The 21,376-nt window shown below is 32.0% G+C and overlaps 1 protein-coding gene across 13 annotated transcripts; it reads left to right on the plus strand.

Moving 5' to 3' along the window:
• The first annotated feature begins 1,130 nt into the window (after positions 1-1,130).
• Positions 1,131-15,682, plus strand: MSH5 (MUTS-homolog 5). Of its 13 annotated transcripts, none has more exons than XM_011013791.1 (34): positions 1,136-1,306; positions 1,760-1,791; positions 2,369-2,463; positions 2,717-2,797; positions 2,873-2,945; positions 3,480-3,543; positions 4,561-4,715; positions 4,857-4,958; positions 5,027-5,054; positions 5,157-5,188; positions 5,278-5,335; positions 5,628-5,714; positions 6,069-6,125; positions 6,905-7,006; positions 7,108-7,152; positions 7,935-8,012; positions 8,263-8,313; positions 8,404-8,485; positions 9,544-9,617; positions 9,710-9,809; positions 10,178-10,274; positions 10,377-10,466; positions 10,571-10,635; positions 10,746-10,804; positions 11,369-11,445; positions 11,538-11,624; positions 11,899-11,960; positions 12,053-12,114; positions 13,726-13,779; positions 13,876-13,961; positions 14,535-14,566; positions 14,646-14,669; positions 15,106-15,221; positions 15,328-15,682. In XM_011013791.1, the coding sequence occupies exons 1-34, from the start codon at positions 1,271-1,273 to the stop codon at positions 15,406-15,408; spliced, it is 2,424 nt and encodes an 807-aa protein (XP_011012093.1). In that variant the 5' UTR covers positions 1,136-1,270; the 3' UTR covers positions 15,409-15,682. The 13 variants fall into 13 exon arrangements, 9 of the variants coding, with proteins under 9 accessions (XP_011012101.1, XP_011012097.1, XP_011012093.1 ...); XM_011013792.1 differs by having other exon boundaries at positions 2,717-2,794; XR_840526.1 differs by lacking the exon at positions 14,535-14,566 and adding an exon at positions 14,372-14,534 and having other exon boundaries at positions 1,133-1,306; positions 2,717-2,945.
• Positions 15,683-21,376: the final 5,694 nt, after the last annotated feature.

Raw genomic sequence — 21,376 nt, forward strand, 5'->3', positions numbered from 1 at the left:
ATTTAGCAGACAATACAATCGAAAACTATGAACATCTAATCTTTGATTCCCTAAATGAAGATGTGCTGATTATAAAAGGGAGGAAAGAGCCAAATTGGTGGACAATATATTTTGATATAATAGTAAATGTGTACGTCAATAGGGCAGGAGCAATAATAATTTCTCTTGATAAGAAACAGTATCTTGTCTCAATAAAATTACAGTTTGAATGCACCAATAATATCATAGAGCATGAAGCTTACATCCTTAGGTTAGAAGCTGCATTAGAATTGAAAATAAAAAAATTTAGTGTTTATGAAGACTCTATGCTAATAATTTACCAAATAAAAAGGAAAGGATAAACAAAAAATGAAAAATTAAGGTCATGTTAAGAATATATGTTCAAGCTAATAGAAAGAATTTGATAAAATAAAATTCACTCATATATGGAGAGATAGGAATTGGTTCGCAAACACTCTGGCTATCCTAGCATTCATGACCAAAAGTGATAATGAAAACATAATACAACCTTTAGAAATTGATGTTAGGAAGTCTTTATAAATTTTATCTTTTAATTAAATTTAAATTTATTGATTCCATCCTCTAATAATTAATTAGAAAGATATTAAGTTTCTTTATTAAGTCCAAATCTACAATTTAATAGGTTATAGGTTTAAAAAATTAACCTAATTTATTCAATTCACTTAGACTTACCTAATTTGTTTCTTTTTTTTTTATTAACTTTTTATTTTTAAGCTTCATTATTCATCAATATTTTATAATTTTTATAATTATTTTTTATGATATTTTTTTATTTTAAAAATAACAGTGTCAACTTGGATTTTTTTTACCTCGTTGAATCTTATTTTTTTAAATTTTATTTTTAAATTAAATTAAATTAATTTCATAATTTTTTATTTTAAAATTAAATTAAATTAATTGTTTTTTTAAAATAGCCCCAATACTAACACAATGCTATTTTTATTATTTATTGGTTCAAATATATTTTAAATATTAAATGAAAAGCAATGGGGAGATATTTTTGGACGGGAGAAGCGTCAAAGTATAACTTGTAAAATGTAATTTTTTAAAATTCACTAGTTGAGTCCAAACCACATTACATGATAACATGTGTAATTTTCGTATTTTTAATTAATAAGCCTTTCCCAATCAAAGGATGGCGGTTCCTTCGACTTTCATAACACGGTCTTCGAAGCAGAACAAAACCAGGACGCGCACAGAACAATAAAAACGAAAACCAGAGACGCAGACGATAGTTAGAGCTCGAAGAATGGAGGAAATAGACGAAACGGAAGCCCAACCTCAGGTCTATTTCCTCCGTTTCTTCCCGTTTTATTTCCGCTCTCGCATTTCTGTTTGGTCGCCGAGAAAACAAAGGAAACCGATTTTTATTTTTTTAATCATGAGGAGAATTTCCTTATCAGCGGAATCATTTAAATACTCAATTCTCATTGTTAACCATCAACATTTTTAAAAGATTCATCTAAAAAAAAACACAGGGTGAGAAGAAAGAAAGGAGTCAGCAATGTATGCCTCTTAATTCGGACTTGCCGTTAGAAATAGGCTTTGCTGATAATTGCAATAATTATGTGATTTCAAGACTCGTAGTCGTGATTAGTACGGAGTTGTGATGTATTTTTGTAGTCGTAATTGCTGGAAATGCTGCATCATTTTCCTTTTGCATTTTTGCAATGTATGTATAACCGTTTCATTCAGATGTCAGCTATTTATTTCAATCTAAATCTACATCTAAATGCAGGTCTATATGGCGTGCTTCCTACATGGCCATCGGTAAGAAATGTGCATGAAGATTGGCCTTTAAAAAAAAATAAAAATAAATGAGTTTTAATTTACGGCTGTGATTTACTTGTATAGTAGTTCGTCAGGAACTGCTTGATGCTAGGTTTTCATTTTTTTGAACTTAAAGCATTTTCTTCCCTTTTTTATATATATGCTGGCAAAATAGTAAAGCTATTCAGGGTTTTTAACGTTTTAATTGCCTAAAGGATTCGAGTCTTTTTAGTGTTTTTATTTCACTACATAGATAACAATCAAGATACTCTATATGTGTCCTCTGAATGCACTGAAGTTTGGAAGTGTTCATGATTGATTGATCTTGTTAAAAATAGAAAACAGAGATCCTGTAATATAAGAAACTGTGTGGGTGTGGCAATTTTGAATTCTTTATAGCACTGGAGTTTTAAAACGGTGAAAAGCCAAAGTGATGTTGTTGATAAATTAATGTACTGATAGGGGCTAATTATTCAACTCTTCAATGAAAAGTGTTTAGTCTGCAATTTTTATTTGCGTTCGGAAAATTTTGTACAATTTATATATAAAATGGCATTTTCACCAAATTCCTGCACAGGGTTGGGATTTCTTACTATGATTCCAGTATTCGCCAACTGCATGTGCTTGAAGTTTGGGAAGATGGAAGCTCAGACTTCCCCCTAATTGATCTGGGTATGACTTGTCTCTTTGTTGGAATGGCGTTCATTTCTATTATTCTTCATCAGTTTTGAATTCTAAAATGGTTTTTCTTGATGTCTGAAAATGATTGGTTCTGGAATATGGATTCATTGCTTGTCATTTAAATTATAGCTTTTTCATATTTCCATTCCTTGTATTTAATATACTCGTTGCTTTTCTTATATCTGGATTCAATTATGCCATTATATCATTAATATCCTTTTCTTTTGCTGAAACACTGGTTCAGTAAAATATCAGGCGAAGCCTTTGACCATTTACGCAAGCACTAAAAGTGAAGAGTCCTTCTTATCTGCTTTACAACGAAGTGGTACTCTACTCTTTACCTGTTTGACTTATGAGCTAATATACATGTGGAATGTGTTTAAGCTTCAAAGTGATACAGATGGCACAACTGAGGCTCCTACGGTGAAACTCGTAAAAAGTTCAATATTCAGCTATGAGCAAGCCTGGCACAGGTATTAGAATGGATCCTGACATATTTGTGCAACTCTACTAGGTTCGAATTTTCATATTAGTTTGCAAAAAAGTGGAGGGTCATGATCAAACCCTACTAAATAAACCATAAGATCACTCTTTGATAATTATTTTTTATGGTGATACTTGGAAATCTTATCATGATTCATTGTAATACATGGGTCAAGAATTTAATGTCTCCCATAATGCAGAGACTAGTCTTTGACTTTCTTCATATTTTCATCGAAGTCATTCTAATGGTAGGTCATTCTTGTTGTTTCATCAATGAGTTCCCTTAAAAATGAAGCATTTGAAGAGCACATATGAAGTTATAAACACTTTAGAATGTATCACTTAGCATACATTCTATTAGCATTTCAAATGTAACTATAACAGAAATGATAACAGGAGAACAAATACCTTGCGCTTAAATATAGAAGTGTGGTTTCGGTACAATCAATTCGACAATGACTGTGTCATTTGATTGGTCCTGAGAGCTTACAACTAAAATTTGATGTTTCTGTTTGGTTTTGTAGATTAATTTACCTTCGAGTGACAGGAATGGATGATGGGCTAAATATCAAGGAGAGGGTTTCTTATGTAAATTGACAAATACGAACTTCATTACTTTTTGGTGCTTTTCTTTTGTAAGGCATGTTGTTTAATAAATATTCTTCTACAATTTAAGTTTCTTTTGTTCCTCTTGAATCATATTAAACTTGTTATTATATGGGCAGATTATTATATGTGCACCTTCTGCCCATAATAATACTTTTTTTCCACCAGAAACTTAGTGATTCCAGCACTTTTTCCATGAAATGTTGAGCATTGCAATATAATAGTTTGAAATCATGTTCTTATCTAGTAGATTATATATAATTTAAGTGCTTTTCAGATCATAATCGATTCATGAGATTTAATGAGAGTAGCATGCATTAGTACTTGAATTTCATTCATCATCCTTCGATCTTCACAGAGGATGTCATATCATCCTTATTGACATGTATATTCTGTTTAAATAGGATCCTCTTCTTTCTATGTAAAAAAAATGAGATAGAAGAAATGACTTGAGTTTAGTTTGGAACTCCACAGTTAGTATGGATAGTGTTTTCTGGTTTAACAGATGAGAAATGGATAGTGTTTTCTGGTTTAACAGATGAGAAAAGTTGTTTTTAGTCATCCTTGCACTGATGCTCTATATCTTGATTCTATTCTTTCTTAATGCCATTTGGAGAACACATTAAATAATATCTGTTTCCCACCCTGAAATGGATGGCTAATGTTGGGATCTGCCAGCTCTTGCATATCACTATATTCCATGACCCCCATAGTGCTACGGAGAGCTTTCTTTTGAATTATGTAATTGGGGTATTTTGGTACTTCATTCTGTTTGCAATTGTGAGTGTCCTTTTTCAGGTCCAGGGAACACTTACAAGATAATATTTTTCTCTTTTATACTTTATATAAATATAATCCTGGTACAGTCTGAAATAAGAATTATTGTACATAATCTTTAATGTGTCTTTAACGATGTCTTTCTATTCTTCCAGTGTTGGTGATGCCCCCAAAGCTTGACCTTTCTCTACTTTAAGCTTCCTCTCTGTTTCATATTGTCAGCTGAGTTCCATGATGGACATAGGAAGTGATGTTCAAGTTCGAGCAAGTGGAGGTCTTCTTGCCATATTAGAAAGTGAAAGGATTGTAGATACCCTTGAGCAAAAGGAATATGGAAGTGCATCAATTACTATCGATTCTGTTGTGGAAATTTCACTGTATCTTTTTATTTATGTATTATTTCTGAACTATTTCTTTTCTTTTCTCCCACTAAGTTTTGTTTTTACATTTTGAAAACAAGTTAACAAATGGAAAAAAAGAAACTTGGAAAACAATTTATCCTTCACAAATCAAATTAGAAACAAATTTCTTAAACTTGATGCAGCAGCTCATGAAGCATTGCAGATTTTTCAAATCGACAAACATCCAAGCCATATGGGCATTGGCGGGGCAAAAGAAGGGGAAATTTTGTATTATCCTGTCAGTTTTCTTATTCAGAAAAGTTGTATCCTGAATTTTTGACATGCAGGTTCTCTGTGTTTGGCATGATGAATAAGGTTTGTAGAGATATAGCTTTCTATTGGTAGTATCTTTGTAGAAATATAATTTTCCATTAGTAGTATCTGTAGGATATTAGACTAACATAGTCCCTCAATCAGTGTATGACGCCCATTGGTAAACGTCTTCTGAGGTAAATCAATTTTGAGACTTTATGATGTTAGCTTTTCCAACATTTTCTCTAATCAAAGGCCTTGAATATATGTTTTTATCTTGCTTTAGAAACTGGTTCCTGAGGCCTTTGCTGGATGTGGAAAATTTGAATGGTCGACTCAATGCTGTATCCTTCCACTGTTTAAGTTAATGAAATTACTTCCTGTTTACATGAATAAGAGCTTGGTCCAGTAATATGGAAAAAGATGGAAAACAATTACATAAGCTGGCATCATTTTGGCATGGGTTTGGTTGCTTGATCTAGCTGAAGATATAGAGTGAAAATGTTATGATCAGAGTGAATTTTTTTAATACATTGAATTTTTTTCATTCCATTACTTTTAGGATCAGCTTTCATAATGATCAAACTTCATATTTTTTGGTTACTGTAACGATGACATATTCCTTGACAGATTAAGATTTCATTCTTTCTTTGTTCTGAAGAATTGATGGTTTCTTTGCGAGAAACATTGAAGTCTGTCAAGGACATTAAGCATATACTCAGAGTACTGGTTTCTTCTTTTTTTTTTCCTGTTATTTTTCATGCTATCCTTATCTAGGTTTTCAAAGTCTTTTTCCATACAAAATGAAGATTTCCGATTGGTTTTTAGTAACAATTTCCGCACAGATCTTTTATTTAAAACAGTGATTATATACAAAATAATTTTGTGGACTTGCAAACTTCTACTCACACAGACATGCTTATGTTCTTTGTTTCTGTCTGATCTGAAAAACCCATAACTCACTCTTTGCACTCTTAATTTATTGGCATTATTACAAACATTAGTGATTTGCTAATTCCTATCATTATTTTTCTTTTTATCTTCTGAAATTTGTAATCTTTCCTTTCATTCTTGAAGAAGTTCGACTCACCAAGCTCCCTGTCTACTGTTGGTGACTGGGCAGCCTTTCTGAAGGTAATCGCACCTCAGCAGACAGTGCTTAAGTTCTCAATCCTGTTGACAAATATTTCTTAGCGCACTCACCTGCTAGCTGGTGCTGAGATGGTTCACTAGTTTCATAATTACAGGATAGCCACCACTACAGATAACCATTCTCATTTGTTTTCATGCAGTTGATTTGTATTTCATTGTTTCCTCCCTTCTCTCTGCTATCAATTGCCTCATGTCTCAAAGTTTGAAACAGTTAAATAGGCTTATTCATTGTAATATAGAACCCAGCCACTTTTTTTGTTTTTCTATGGTTTCTCATTGACAGCTTCTTAATGGAAGTAGGGCCTAAGCAGGACATAATATTGCTTAGCAGTGTATACTGAAAGATTTTCTGTCACTAGCTCAATTTTATGCCATCCAAAGAAGGCTTCAATCAAATATTCTTTTCCAACCTTAAGATTTTGTGTAAGCTCCTTGAAAAGAACTGCTGTAGTGTCAGCTATAGATGCAGAAGAAAAAATATACTTCATTTTTTCTGAAAAGATTTATATTCTTTATTTCTAAAAAAAACAAATGGAAATAATGGCTGACCTTTGCCTTGTATGAATGGAATGAGCACAAAAGAAAAATATTTTTATGGGTACACAAACCTATTCATGCATTATGCCTTCTACGTGTGTATGTGTGTGTTATAAGATCTTCATGCAATTTCCACAAGAGATTATCTTTAGTTTCTTCTAGTGCGTGGATTCATAAAGTTCAGATTATATTTTCTTTCTCCTGATCCAGTGATACTCTTGTAGAGTGTTTGTGCACTCTTGCATTTGGGAAAGATATTTGAAGTTGGAATTTCTGAAAATCTTCAAGAGCATGCTAAGTACTTAAATCTGAACATTGTTGAACAGGTATCAGAACATTGGTTGCCTGCCTTTTATGTGAAGCCTTATATTGTTATCTGTTCTCAAGGTTTATTCATGTTCCCTATGCATGTTTGTTTATTTCCCAGGCTTGTTCATGCATCACAACAGAGCTGGCTTATGTCTATGAATTGGTTAGTCCATTTTCCTGGATATTCTCTTATATGTAAACACTGTAAAAGGTCACTTCTTATTGGAAGTTCCTTCTTCCTTCTTTTTTTTTCCTTTTCTTTTCCTGAATGACATGGAGTTCCAAATCTCTCTGGAAAATGGAGGGTGTGAGAACATGTACTGTTTAATAATTCTGTGTTCAGCTATATAGTTGAGACTATCCTATTCTCCGCATTTCATTTATTTAATCAAGTGTAATTGTAGCCTAAAATAAGAATTTTTTCAACACTTCCATATCTATTATTCAGAGCTTTGTTTGAATGATATTTATATGACTTATTGGCGAGGCTAGTTGGAATAAAAGGGACAGATAATGTACATTTGGTAGCATGATTAAAGAAAAAGCCATGGCATGTGGGGTATAAGGCTTCAATGAGTTAAAGCGAGCACAGGAGTCCAAATAAGAACAGCTTTGGGAACCGTACCAAAAAAAAAGGTGCAAATAGCTGTCTAAAGATGAGAAGTTCAGGGATCTGCACAGAAATCTTTAACAAAAATCAATACTCAAGAAGAAAGGCGTTGATTTTTTATTCTGAAATTTATTATCCACGTTTCATTTTGTCGCATTACTGAGATGTTACAATTGCTGTGATTTATTACAATATGTTGTATCAGCTGGAATATGTGTTGACATGACCTAACATTTTTTCTGGGACATACTGCATCTCATCTTTCTTGATGTCTGAGTTGAATTCACTTCCCATCATTTTGTGGGTCATGCTCTAATGTGTGATTTCTTTTACAGGTGATTGGTGTTATTGATGTTAATAGAAGTAAAGAGAAGGGTTACGGGACAATAGTGAAAGAAGGTTTCTGTGACGAGGTTGCAGATTAGTTGTGATTTCTGGGCCATGATTTTTTTAGAAATGGATGTTTAATCATTTACTCTATGTTCTCCTGTTTCTATTTCTTCAGTAAATATATTAAGATGACCACTTCTCGCCACTACTGAATCCACCTTCAAGATGATAGAATTTCTTTCTGTTTTGCCCAAACCTTAATGCTAGGATTCAACTTTTCTCGTTTGTGCTCAAACTTTGTGTTTCTGATAATTCAGCCTTTCTCACATGCAGTTGGATGAGCTTAGGCAAATCTATGAAGAGCTTCCAGATTTTCTGCACAAGGTAAGTTGTTTGATTTGTACATGGATCAAATTGGAGTAAGGAATTGAAATTGTATGTACATTGAGATCCATTTGACTAACTCCTTTGTAGGTTACTTTATTGGAGCTTGCACAACTACCCCATTTGGGTAAAGAGAAGCTCGTTCCTTGTATTGTTTACATACATCAAATAGGTTGGTCAGAAGCTCTGTATTTTATTGCTATTGAAAAACTTTGTATGACCAATTCAAAGTTTCTTTTAGATTTCATCCCTAATTATAATTGCTTTCAATATGTGATATTACTTTGTCTAATGCCTTGGATATACTTGAATGATGGCTTTTTATACTGCCTCTGTTACATAATCAGTAAATGAATGTCCCAAAAGTAAATGGTCAAGATTTTGCAATGCATTGTGTTTGTGTTGAAACACCAATTTGAACTACCCAGAGTAAATATCCATGTCATTTACAGATGATCAAAATCTGAGTTTCCAATCATGAAACCACATTTTATCTTCTTTACATTCCACTAGGCACTAGAGGAAGAACACTTCTATTGCATGAAAGTTGCTACTTTTTGAGCTAGACATTGAATGAAACACAAGGGGTTTGGCACCAAGATGAAAAGTCTTTTTTGCTACCACAAGACCAAATTGCTTCTGTTAAGAGAAGTGATTGCTAATTGCTTCTGGGAAGCACTAACTTGATAATGCTCTTGAAGGTGTTACTTTATTTTGATAAAGGACAAATATATCATTCATGATTTCATATCTTACCCTATTTTTTTCTTTTAAATGACAAGCATTTTCAATGGCACACTACCAAACCTTTTTTTTCTCCTAAACAGCTTTATCATCTCAGTTGGATTTAGTGTATGTTTGGCTATGTGGTTGAAACCGTGTTTCAACCATCATAAGCATCAAATTGATTTCAACAACGTAGTGAAACCAAGCCTTAGGTTTTTGCTGAAAACACAACAATGCCAGCTGTGATCCAAACAGAACTTGGCCTTCATACATATGGCATCTAATATGCTTGATACATTGTGGATTTTATTTTCCGTAGTAGTGGAAGTTGGGTATCTTAGCTTGGAAGGAATTCTGTGAGTTTTGTTTTTAAACAGGAATTCGTGCATATTGGTTTAGCTCATTTCTCATAGAAATGGAGGATAGATGTTGTTGCCAAACAGATGTTCAATGCGAAGCTGATCTTATTTATTTTAAGCTTGTTATCCTTTTACCTTTATATAGGGTACTTGCTGTGTATTTTTGAAGAGAAGCTTGAAGAAACCTCACTATTGAAGCCTCAAGATTTTGAATTCATGGCAAGTCAATGCTTGTTTTCTATTTTTGATTAATAGTATTCATTCAAAAAATGTATTCTACATATATTGATGTAAATATATTATCAATATAGTTTTCTGATGTTGATGGAGAGACTAAAAGATATTTCTATCGTACCCCAAAGACAAGAGAATTGGATGAACTTCTGGGAGACATTTATCACAAGATACTTGGTATGCATTCTAAATCTTACTCTACCTTCCTAAATATATGTTAGTGACTAGTTATTCTCTATAAATGTTTGTAAGAAAATACAAACAATGTAATGCCTGTTGTGAAAGATAATATCAGATGAGTCTATGGTCCATCAATCCAACTTAGTGAGTGCTAAACTCCGTTGTCTGGTACATAATTAGATAGTCTCCAAGGCTAAGAGAAGAGGTCTAGTTGCACATGCTTTTTGGTGTGAGGAAAATGTGTAAATGTGTCTTATATTGAAATTATATAGAATGGTGGCAAATACTTTTAATGTGTTGGCACATCATTGTTTATTTATTTTATTCCTATTTTTTAAAAGCTGTTCATTTGTTCATATGGAAAGATATGGAAAGGGCAATCACTAGGGACTTGGTTTCTCATGTGCATCTCTTTTCTGACCATCTGCTTAAGGCTATAAATTTTGCGGCTGAACTTGATTGGTAAGAATCATCTAGCTACTAGCTCACCCTCTCTCTCTCATCATATATGTAAATTTCTTTTTGGATGCATAGCTGACCATGTTATATGATGTTTACATTTAGCATTTTGTCACTGGCCATAGTTGCTCATCAAAACAATTATGCGAGGCCTATTTTGACTGAAGAAACCTTGCTTGACATTCAAAATGGAAGGTGAAAATTGATGGGATCATATGAACTGCTTTTCATGGGAGAAAAACCCTTAAAAAGTTGGATCTACTGATTGAGGGTGTTAATGAGTATACACCCTTTTGCAGACATGTTTTGCAGGAAATGACAGTAGACACATTTATTCCTAATGATACAAAGATTCTTCATGATGGTAAATTTACACTAGTCATGACATTGATGTCAACAAAGTCTACTCCATTTCAGTAAGAAACTAAGGTATACTAGTTTTTGTGCTGAAATTTTAAGTTTGTGTTGCTTCAGAAAGGATCATTATCATCACAGGTCCAAATTATTCCGGGAAGAGTATATATATAAAGCAGGTCAGTAATGATTATCAGGAGAACTCTATGTGTGCATGTATGAGTGCTCACGTGCATATCTGTGTGGTGCACTTGTGCATGTCTGTGTGATGCACCTGCAAATATGGGTGTTGTGTCTTATGCTTTTTGTCATTCCTTCAAATTTAGGGCATGATTCTTTCAAATAAAATCTATTAGTCGGTTGCTTCAGCAGTTGTCAGACAAATGGATACATTTTGCAGCATCTTCCTCCATGTGTCAGTTTACATTTAAAGTCAACAGACGACTATTTAGGGTACAATGTTTTGGTCATCATCAAACATGTTATACAACTATAAAATGCAAGTGCAGTGGATTACTTAAGCTAGCAGCAACATGTGTATCATGACAATTTGTTTTCACCATCTCCATATTTCTATGGATGTCTGTCAAGTTCATGGTATGGATGCTTCTGTTGCAATTAGTCTTGAGGGTCATCTTGCTGTCCATTCTTGTGATGGTCTATTTTCATGCAAGTTGCAATTGATGAGTTTATGTTTTTTATCGCATTTTTACAAATTTTGCTTTATGAGCGTTGTTTTCCAGGTTGCTTTAATTGTTTTCCTTTCTCACATCGGAAGTTTTGTACCAGCAGATGCTGCCACTGTGGGATTGACTGATAGGTGTCTGACCTTCATGATTCCAGCATTTTTCTTAGAATAACAGTTGATCTTTGTATTCAATCATCATGCAAAAGACTACACTCTTGTAACAGGATATTCTGTGCAACTGGAAGCAAGCTTATGACTGCAGAACAATCAACATTTATGATAGATCTGCATCAAGTAGGATTGATGCTAAGGTAAACTAGCATCAGGTCAATTACGATGGGTTCACATTTCAGAACTAAAGGCCATTGTTCATGTTAATTGTCTCACAATCTTTAGCACCTAGACTTTGTTGATGTCTTATCATAAGGGTTATTCTTTTGTCTGCCAATTCAACATGGTGTTATAGAGAATGTTGGAGTGCTGAAGTTTTTTTAAAATATCTGAATGCTTAGTAACCCAAAGCTTATAAGACATCTTTAGAATCCACCTTTGCAACCATAAGGATTCATCTTGACAAATTTTCAGGCAAACAACTTCACGATCTTTGTGTCTGTTGGATGAATTTGGTAAAGGTACTTTAACTGAAGGTTAGTTTCTCTTACAAAGACTGGGTTTTTGTGATGCCTAATCATTTGTCCTTGTTCTTTAATTCACGAGTATACTACGATCTTGAATACAGATGGCATTGGTCTACTTGGTGGAACTGTAAATTACTTTGTTGCATGTGATGACCCTCCAAAGGTTTGATATTCGTCTTCATCTCCTGTGAGATTTTATATATCATACTAGCATAATAGTTCTCATAAGCCTAGTGAAATTCAATGAGGATCTTTGTATGCATGATCATGCTAAACAATTGTGTTTTCCTCTAGTATTACTTCTTCCTGGTCAATTCCTTGATAGCATTAGCACCTTCTGTGATGGGTGCATATTATCATATGTCGAAGCATCAAAGCACACAAAAGAAAAACACCTGGGCTAGTTTCTAAGCATTTGATTTGGCTGACGACGTCATGCAGCCTAGGGATTTAAATTTGACTTTGGATGGATGTTCAAGGAACAGAAAGAGATTTCAACTCAAGCTTTAATTTAGTGGGATAAAGGCTTTTATGATTGGTTATGAGAGTTGGTTTAAGTTTTTCAAACCAATTTCAGTTCCAGCTGAGGCTGCTCCTAGTTAGAAAGGTCAAGGGCCATTCTGTAATTTTAGAGATTGCTGGAAATTTCAGTGGTATGGTCAAACTTTTATTTTCCTGTTTTATTGCTTTCTTAGTCCTTATAAAGTGGACTTGTTTATGTTTCTTATAGGAATCATTACATTTTCTTACATAGGAATCCAAGACCAATAAGGATTATTACTGACCCAAGCCTAAATATATATCTGCTTGCTGTCTTTTAATTGGATTATGACAGATCTACTATGAACAAAGTGAAGCCTTTTTCTTTGAGAGTGTGATGCTTTCACTCAGGAGCGATTCCTTAAGCCCTAGGTTCATCTTAGGTTCTCATTTAAGGATTGATTCTTTCAACCTGCCAGTGTGAGGGTAGCAGCAGTCCGTGTTCTGTTATTCTTCAAATTTTCTTTCAGATCTGCTTTCAATTCCACCTTAAAAATACTAAATTTGAAACCTTTACTAGTCCTATAAACAACAAACTCAAATCTTCCCCTGGACTTTTCGTGTACCACTACATCCACCCATTTGTTCTCAGCATTCTTTATTCCCATTGATGCGGAACAATGAACAAAAAGACTCAAAGCATAAAAGAAATAAGCTTTTAGAGAAAGAAGCTAAGAATTGAAAGCAAAGGAAAAGAAGAATGGGGATTAGAGATATGCAAAATCTATAATATTTTTAATTAATCATCAAAATTGTCTTATAAAATAACAAAGAAACATATAAATAGTAAAACCCTTAAAACATCTTATTATTGGGCTCAACCCATTAAATCAAACTATTTAACATAAATAATTTCAAATAAATAAAATAAAAAATAAGATAGGCTCAAATGAGTTCAGAATCCTAACTAAAAAGTGACAAGTTGGGTCATCATACATTGTCTTCGTTCATATATCCATGTAATTTGCAATGTGGATCTAGTGTCCCCACCACCCATGTCAAGTCCGGTACTATTTACTAGGCTTCTTTGTGGTCATTCTCACCATTTCTATTATAGATATTCTTTGTATTTGGCTAGTTTTCTCCACTTACTTCAATGTACCCACCTCTGGCCCTACATCTGCTGCTGGCATTTAAACAATTCTGAGGAACACCTAATATTGGGAACATGGGACAGTATAGGTAAGCAGAGCTGCCATCTACTAAAATTTCTCAAAGTTTTTTGTTCTTACAGGTTCTGATGTCCACTCATTTGACTGAGTTATTTAATGACGGTTGCTTACCAAAGGTATGCATTATGTTTTAGTTGCTTACCTAATTTAGAAACACTTCTCGCTTTACCATTTAGAAGCGGGTTTTTATTTTTATTTTTAATTAATTCCAGTCTGAGAAGGTGAAATTTTTCACCATGAGTTTGCTGAGACCTGACAACAACTCTACAGACATCAAGGACATTGTGTTTCTCTATCGGTATATTTCTGTGACCTTTTTGCATCATGTTACAGCAAGGTAACATATTTTACCCCTTGCCACTGGGGCTACCCTGGGTGTTAACGCACACCCCTCTTTAAAAAGTGAAGCTTGTAGGTTCAAGAGGGAGGACTGAATGTTGAGGAATCAACTAGAATTAGTCGCCTCTTTGTACTTAAAAACAGAAAATAACATTTTATCACTCAATGAAAAGGAGAAGATTGCCATTGGTTGATGATTCAATTGTTTTCTTTTCCGATGTTGGGATTATTGATGTTAGGGAATATTTTCACTGCATTAATGGTTTAACAATATGATGGGATTTTGGGCACTGCTCAGCATGGATCTCTTTCTCCCTACTCCACACTTCTGCATTGCTGATTGTAGCATCCAAGTTGTCATGTTTGTAGGCAAGAGGGCGGTTAGTATGTTTGTGACCTCAGATGTACATTCTTGAGCCATTAACATATCAACAGTGAACTTCTCATATTGGGCTTCTTTGCCCAGTGATGGCTCTTATTTCTTGACGGATGTTGAAAGTGATTCTACTAATGTTTAGAAGACTTTTTACAGGTTAGTTCCTGGACATGCACTTCTTAGCTATGGTGAGTGCATACTTTTGTGTGCTTTTTGGTATACATGCTGGAAACTTGCAGTAAACTCACGCTGATCTATGGTTTGCAGGACTCCATTGTGCTCTGCTAGCTGGTACATTCTGACTTCATGATTTGTTTAAGAAACTTGGTCAAATTATGTCCAAATAACAGCTATATGTTCCTGCAGTTGTTTTCTTTTTTCTTTTTATTCTCTTTGGGGAAGCTGCTAATGGAGAAATAAATACGGATATGATACAGAGATTTTCAGTAACAGCAGGATGATATAACTTGTTTGTGTTTGCAAGCATGACTAAGATTTGATAGGTAGAGCTGCTCCCTATAGGATTGACTCAAGTCAAGTAACCCCTAAACCAGTTGGTGTCTGTTAGATTGTGATAAATGTTGCGCTGACAGTGTGACAGAATGTAGTTCTCCGGACGACAGACTTCTGTTGAAAGTTACCTGTGTAAACAAGAGCTATCATTGCATTAAATTCATTCATGAAGGGGCTGCATCACTCCAATTTACTGATGACATTGTTCTTGCAGGCGTCCCCGAGGAAGTTATTAAGAGAGCAGCATTCATATTGGATACTGTCGAGAGCAGCAGTTATGTTGAGCGATTGTGCAATGAGAATTTATCAGCCCAGGATCAGCTAAACAAGGTCTTGAAGAACAAAACTTGTAGAATAACAGTGAAATCTTGGAGGTATGCAAGTATTGTTCTTGTATATGTTTTACTAAGGAGTTTTGCTGTTGTATTGAATGCAGGACACGGTTGACCGAATGCTGGAATTTGATGTTTTCAAGGGTGACATCAATCTCTTCTTCCAGGATATATTCCCTTGTTAATCCAAAGAACATCGAATGTATCTTTTGTCTATCGTTTTAGAAGCATCACCTTACCAACTACAAAATTTATGTCTCCTTTCAGCATGATTTCTCCACTTGATTTCCCAGCCCATTTACATACGATGCGATAGATATAGAACATGAGGGATAATTCTTTGGTCCCTTGGGATGGTTTCATAGAGGAAGACAACATTGTCATAAACTTCAGTCTTGGTATATTTTCGTGGTTGGTTCCTCCAAGAAATATCTTGATAAAAATCCAAGGTTTTGATCTCCTGATGGACTTACTACGTCTCTCTTTTCAGTGCGCCTCCTTTCCCATCCAATCCGAAACCTGTCCGCATTAGACTGAGAAGCATGTCCAATCGGTAAATAATTGTCAGTTTGTTTCTGTTTAGCTATTACTAGTTATTTTACCTGTGTTGCATGGTATGATATTTTTTTTGAAAAAAAAAGACTCAAGCTTTTCAAATTTGTTTTTATTTTTTAATAAATATTTATCAAGATATGTATTTTTTTGGAAAAAAATAATGTGTTAGTATTATTAATGTATTTTTTAACATTGAATAAAAATATGACTAATATATTTATATGTAATAAAATATAGTAAAGATTATATATGTTAATAAAATATTTAGATCTCATGCAGATTTTAAAAAAGATAAAATAATGTTGCAATTGCTATATTGAAGTATTAATTTTTTAATCTTTGTATAATATTTTTTTCAAGAAGTGTAAAGTAAAAAATAATAAAAATAAGAATAAAATGAATAGTATAAATAAGTGTAGAGTGATAAATATTCAAAGTGTAAATAATAAAAAAATAATATTTGAAAAAAAGTGTAAAGAAAAAAATTACTAAAAAAGCAAGATAAGAAAAAAAATAGTAATAAATAGATCAAGTATAAAATGATGAAAATTCTAAGTATAAAAGGAAAAAAGATATATAAAATTTTTTTCTAAAACAAATCAAATTATAATTTTGCATCTTAAAAATATCAGCAAAATTTGTAATTATGCAATGTCTATATGAAAACACTATTTTCTTATAGTATATGTATGATTAGGTTATTAAAAATTAATTTTTTTAATGTTAAAAATAATATCCTTATTACGAAGAGGTAAAAAATAAATAAATAATTTGATATAATTCGATTCACTCAATAAATTTAAAGATAATTTGGATAATAAAAAAAATATACTGGAATCAACTCTCCTTAAAAAAAACAAAAAGAAGGCTCCTTCATTTTTGTTGCCCCTCTGCTTTTGATTCTTCTTCTATTTCTTTGTGCACAGAGAGAGAAAGTCAAGAAAATAGAGAAGTAAAAGATTGCTAGGGTTTTTTATAAGGAAAAACATGGCACATCATTTAGTCTTAGGTTTTTTTTTTAAGGATGGAAATAATATAGTAATTTATAGTATTTTTCTTATATGATTTATTTTTTTTATTATTATTGATAATGTTAATGCACAATGCATTGTATCATTTGTGTTGTGTAAATCAAAATATGCATAGCCAGCTATTAAATATTCTGACCATTATAGGTTTATGGGAAATCAAACCATGCTCGCCAAGGCTTTCTAAATATTATCTTTACACCATTTTAACCTAAAATATGGTAAAATCATAATTGGATCCAAACAATCCATTTTTAATTTAAAATTTTATTTCAATGAACTTTGAAACTATGTAATAACAAATCAAAGTTTTGAAAATGCATTTACTCTAAATTTTAGATCTTCGTTTTCTAACTATGAAGGAGCTTTGTATGGCACTGAAATCATGAGTTTTATCCTATGATGCTATAATCATCCCTTATGCAAGTGATCAAAGGAGAAGGCAAATAAACATAGGGCATCGATATGCAAAATCATTAGTGAAAATTCATTGGAATGCCATTAATCAACAGTGAACTGCATATTTGTAAACAACGCTTATGAATAATATCCAACTCCTTGCTTCTTTTACATTTATAGAATGTTAGTTACGCTACATTATTAGGTTTTTTTTAATATAAATAAAATATTAAAAGTACGGAGAATATTTTAATAATATTATTAAACCTAACCAAATGAGATTTAAATTTTTATTTAATCTTTTGTCAGATTTAAGTATTTTAGATCTAATATCCAAGTAAGTTAGATCTAGCAAATTTGTTAAACTTTTAAGTAAACACGGGTCCAACACGACTTTTCAATTTTAAAAATAATAAAACAATACCAAAATACTAAAATGCCCCCTAATTATAGAAAATTATACAAAAGTAGTGTGAAAGAACAAAAATATCCCATATACAAAGGGTTTTTTTTATTTTGCAAGATTAAAAATGTATTTTAATTATTTACCAGTTTGTGAAAGGAAAAAAAAACTTGGGTAACAAGTCTTACTTGTGTTAACTTTGGGATAGAAAAGCATTTTTATAATGTAAATAATCATGAAAAAAGACAACTATACCCTCGTTCGAACTTTTAATGACCAATCAGCCTATAAAAAAAATATTAAAATAGCTCCACAACCGGGGTTTTAATTTTTTTTAACTAAAGGGCAAAATGTTAATTTAACTTTAAGTGAAAAGACAACATTAGTCTATCTTAAATCTCTAGAGCTTGGAAAATCCACTGTACAGATCTACAATGGACTATGTCTTGGTCTATAGTATATTTGCATAAGGTTGCCCAGACCCAAACGTCTTAGGTTTAGTAACCAAATAAACGTGGGTTCAGCGTAGCTGTTTAAATTTAAATATAATAACAAGACTAAAGCATTTTAGGTTTAGCAACCATGTCAGAATCACAGTACTTGAGTCTAACACCCAAGTAAGTTGGATCTAGCATGCTTACCAAACTCAAGTAAACATAAATGTAGTACAGCTTATTGAATTTAAAAATAATAAAAAAATATAAAAATGCTAAAATGTGTCTATGATTGTAGAAAATTACACAAAAACAGTGTGAAAGAACAAAAATACTCACATATACAAAGCTTACTTTTTTTGTCTTTTCTAAGGCTAAAGATGTATTTTAACTATTTAATTGTTTGTGAAAGATTAAAAAAAAAAAAACTCTAGTCAACAAGTTTTAATTTTATTAACCTTGGAGATAGAATAATATTTTTATTATTTAAATAAACATGAAAAGACTGTCATATCCTGCTTAAACATTTAATAATCAATAAGTCCATGAAAAATATTAAAATACCCTTACAACTACGGCTTTAATTTTTTCAACCAAAGGACAGGATTTTAATTTAATTTTCTATGAAAAGACAACATTAGCCTCATCTATGCAAATCTATAGTGGATTGTATCTTGGTTCACAATATATTTGCACAAGGGTTTGGGTCTAGCAACCAAGTAAACATACATTCATCGTAGCTTTTTGAATTTAAATATAATAGCTAGACCAAAATATCTTGGGTATGGCAACCATGTTAGACCCAATATACTTAAGAATGACATACATGCCTGATTTGACAAATAACAAACAAAGAAGATAATTATACACTTAAGTTATTAGGCGAGAGAAATGAAAGAAAAACACAAATAATCGATCATTAATGGTAATTCAACCATTATTTATTTACACGCGCCACACTATATGAAAGAAAACATGATTGCGCTTCCAATTAGATGGCAGATGGCCAAATTTAACCACTGGGATACGTCATATGCGTCTCTTTAATAACACGGGTGCTGCCCAATCATCGGGGTGTGAAGAATACACTTCAACAGTTTTTTGATTAAAAAAATAAAATATAAAAAATACTAAAATACTCCTATGATCCTTTTAATTACACAAAATATTTATGTAAAAATATCAAAATACCTCCAAAAAAAGCTTCTTTTTATATTTTCTGAAGCTAAAAACATTATTTTACTATACATGAAAATTGAAAAAAACCTAAAATACCCTTATCTAGCAACCCATCATTTTTTTTTATCTTGGAGGCAAAGAAGCATTTTTACTATTGCGAATATTGCAAAAATCCAAGAAAGCTTTTGGTCAACAATTTTAATTTGTTGACTCTTGAGGTAAAATAATAATTTTAATGTGTTAAAAAATTAAGAAAAAACACATAAACTCCTAAACAATCTTTTAATAACCACTAAATCAGATGCGAAAACTTAAACATCACTAAACTAAAAGCTTAAATTTAAGTCACTAAAAGGTAAAAAGATAATTTCATCGTCATAATCCAAATAAGAACAACATACAACTTCCATCATAGACTTATCATACCTATATTAAGCTCACTCATAATTCCATAACAATTAAGTATATTAATTTTATTCATTTCAATTCATCACTAGCACATTAATATAAATCAATTAAACAAGCATAAACATAACTTCTCCATTTTTTTTATTTATTCCTAACATGGCCAGTCACGCATACACCCAATACACCTCCATTTCTTTTTCATTTTTTTTTATCATTTTAAGTTGTTTCTATCCTATTTCATCTTAATTTCTTCAAACAATTAAATTTCACAAAACCCTTAAATTTCTATTAAGAACCCTAGTTTAAAAAATCAAAAATTATGCATTAAATTCATTTTTTTTCATTCAAACTTGTTTAAATGAGTTTAAAATTCCTTATTGAGCAATAAAATGAACTTCAAATGCTACTGCTAAAAATTGCTTCGCACCTCCTCTGTCTCCCTCTTTAGCCTTAAGTTTCTTTCTTTTTTTTCTGTGTCTCCCACTTGATTTTTCTCTAGATTTTGTGATAGATGATGTTAATCTCTTATTTTCTGACCCTCCATGATAAATTTATGTTCACTCTCAAGGATTTTTAATGTTGACCTATCTTTTCTCTCTTCTTTTCTTCATTTCTCTACTTTTCTTGCAACTCACCCCAAATATAAAGGAGAAGAAGGGCTGGATTTTTGGCCAAATGACTATGTTTTTATTTTTCTATATTTTAATCCAACCATTGACATTTTTCCAAGGCCGCCTCAAAATATGATTTCTCTAAAAAATTTACTTGATATAGACCAATATTTTAGGTGAATCCCTATAAAATCTCATCTGGATTTGATAGTAAAATTGATAATTATACTTGTTAGTGTGAAACTGGTTGCTATGTTATTTTACACCAAAATTCGAGTTTTCTTGTGCCCTCCTTGCCCATAGCATATTAATTATTCTACTAAGTCCTCGGACCATTTCCTTATGCCATAGTATATTTATTTTACATTTTTATTATTGAGTTCTTTTACAAACTTATTACTAGCTTACGATAATGTTATAATTTTTTTATAAACTATTTTTAATCAGGTTCACCCCTAATATTTTTTTTAATGTCATTCTTAATTCATTTTGATTAATTCTAAACTATTTTTGTTTATTTGTAATTGCATATTTTTCAGGGGTTTACATAAACACACCCTCCAATCAATCAAAAAACCTAAAAAACAAATAAAACAAATAAAAAACATTATGGATCTCAATCTACTATTTTCAATATGGATAAAGACCAACACCAACTTCATTAAACTTATCTATGTAACAAGAACTCATTAACATTAAGATTGACCTTATTTGTGGTTGATCAAACCCTTTTTTCTTTCATCTTTTTGTTTTAGCCAGTTTCTCTCTCATTTCTTAGTATTTAGGGACTAAAATGTAATAAGAATAAAGTTTAAGACTAAAATTTAAAAATTTAAAAGAATATGGGCCAAAATAATGCAAAGCTAAAACTTGAGGGACTGAATTAAAATTCTCCGCTCCTTTTAAACAATGAAAATAAAAAATAAATGCCTCCTTTCTATATTAATTATATTCCTTGTTCTTTTAGCTTTTTATTTTCACCATTCCTAAAATTTTATTTTGTAACAGAGATCTTTGACATATTGCATATATGAGAGTATACAAAGCAAAATCAATCTTAACACAAAAAAACCATGTCAACAAAACTTGCAAGTATGATAAAAAAAAATAATAAAATTTAATTGCCTAAGTGTAAA

This window comes from Populus euphratica, unplaced genomic scaffold (genome assembly GCF_000495115.2).
Source record: "Populus euphratica unplaced genomic scaffold, PopEup_1.0 scaffold944.1, whole genome shotgun sequence".
NCBI classification, from domain to species: domain Eukaryota; kingdom Viridiplantae; phylum Streptophyta; class Magnoliopsida; order Malpighiales; family Salicaceae; genus Populus; species Populus euphratica.

Coding starts and splice junctions, on each gene's coding strand:
- MSH5 (XM_011013790.1), top strand. CDS start 1,271: ATGGAGGAAATAGACGAAACGGAAGCCCAACCTCAG. Junction 4,716..4,856: donor TCTGTTGTGGAAATTTCACT/GTATCTTTTTAT, acceptor AAATCAAATTAG/AAACAAATTTCTTAAACTTG. Junction 11,961..12,052: donor TAAAGGTACTTTAACTGAAG/GTTAGTTTCTCT, acceptor TCTTGAATACAG/ATGGCATTGGTCTACTTGGT.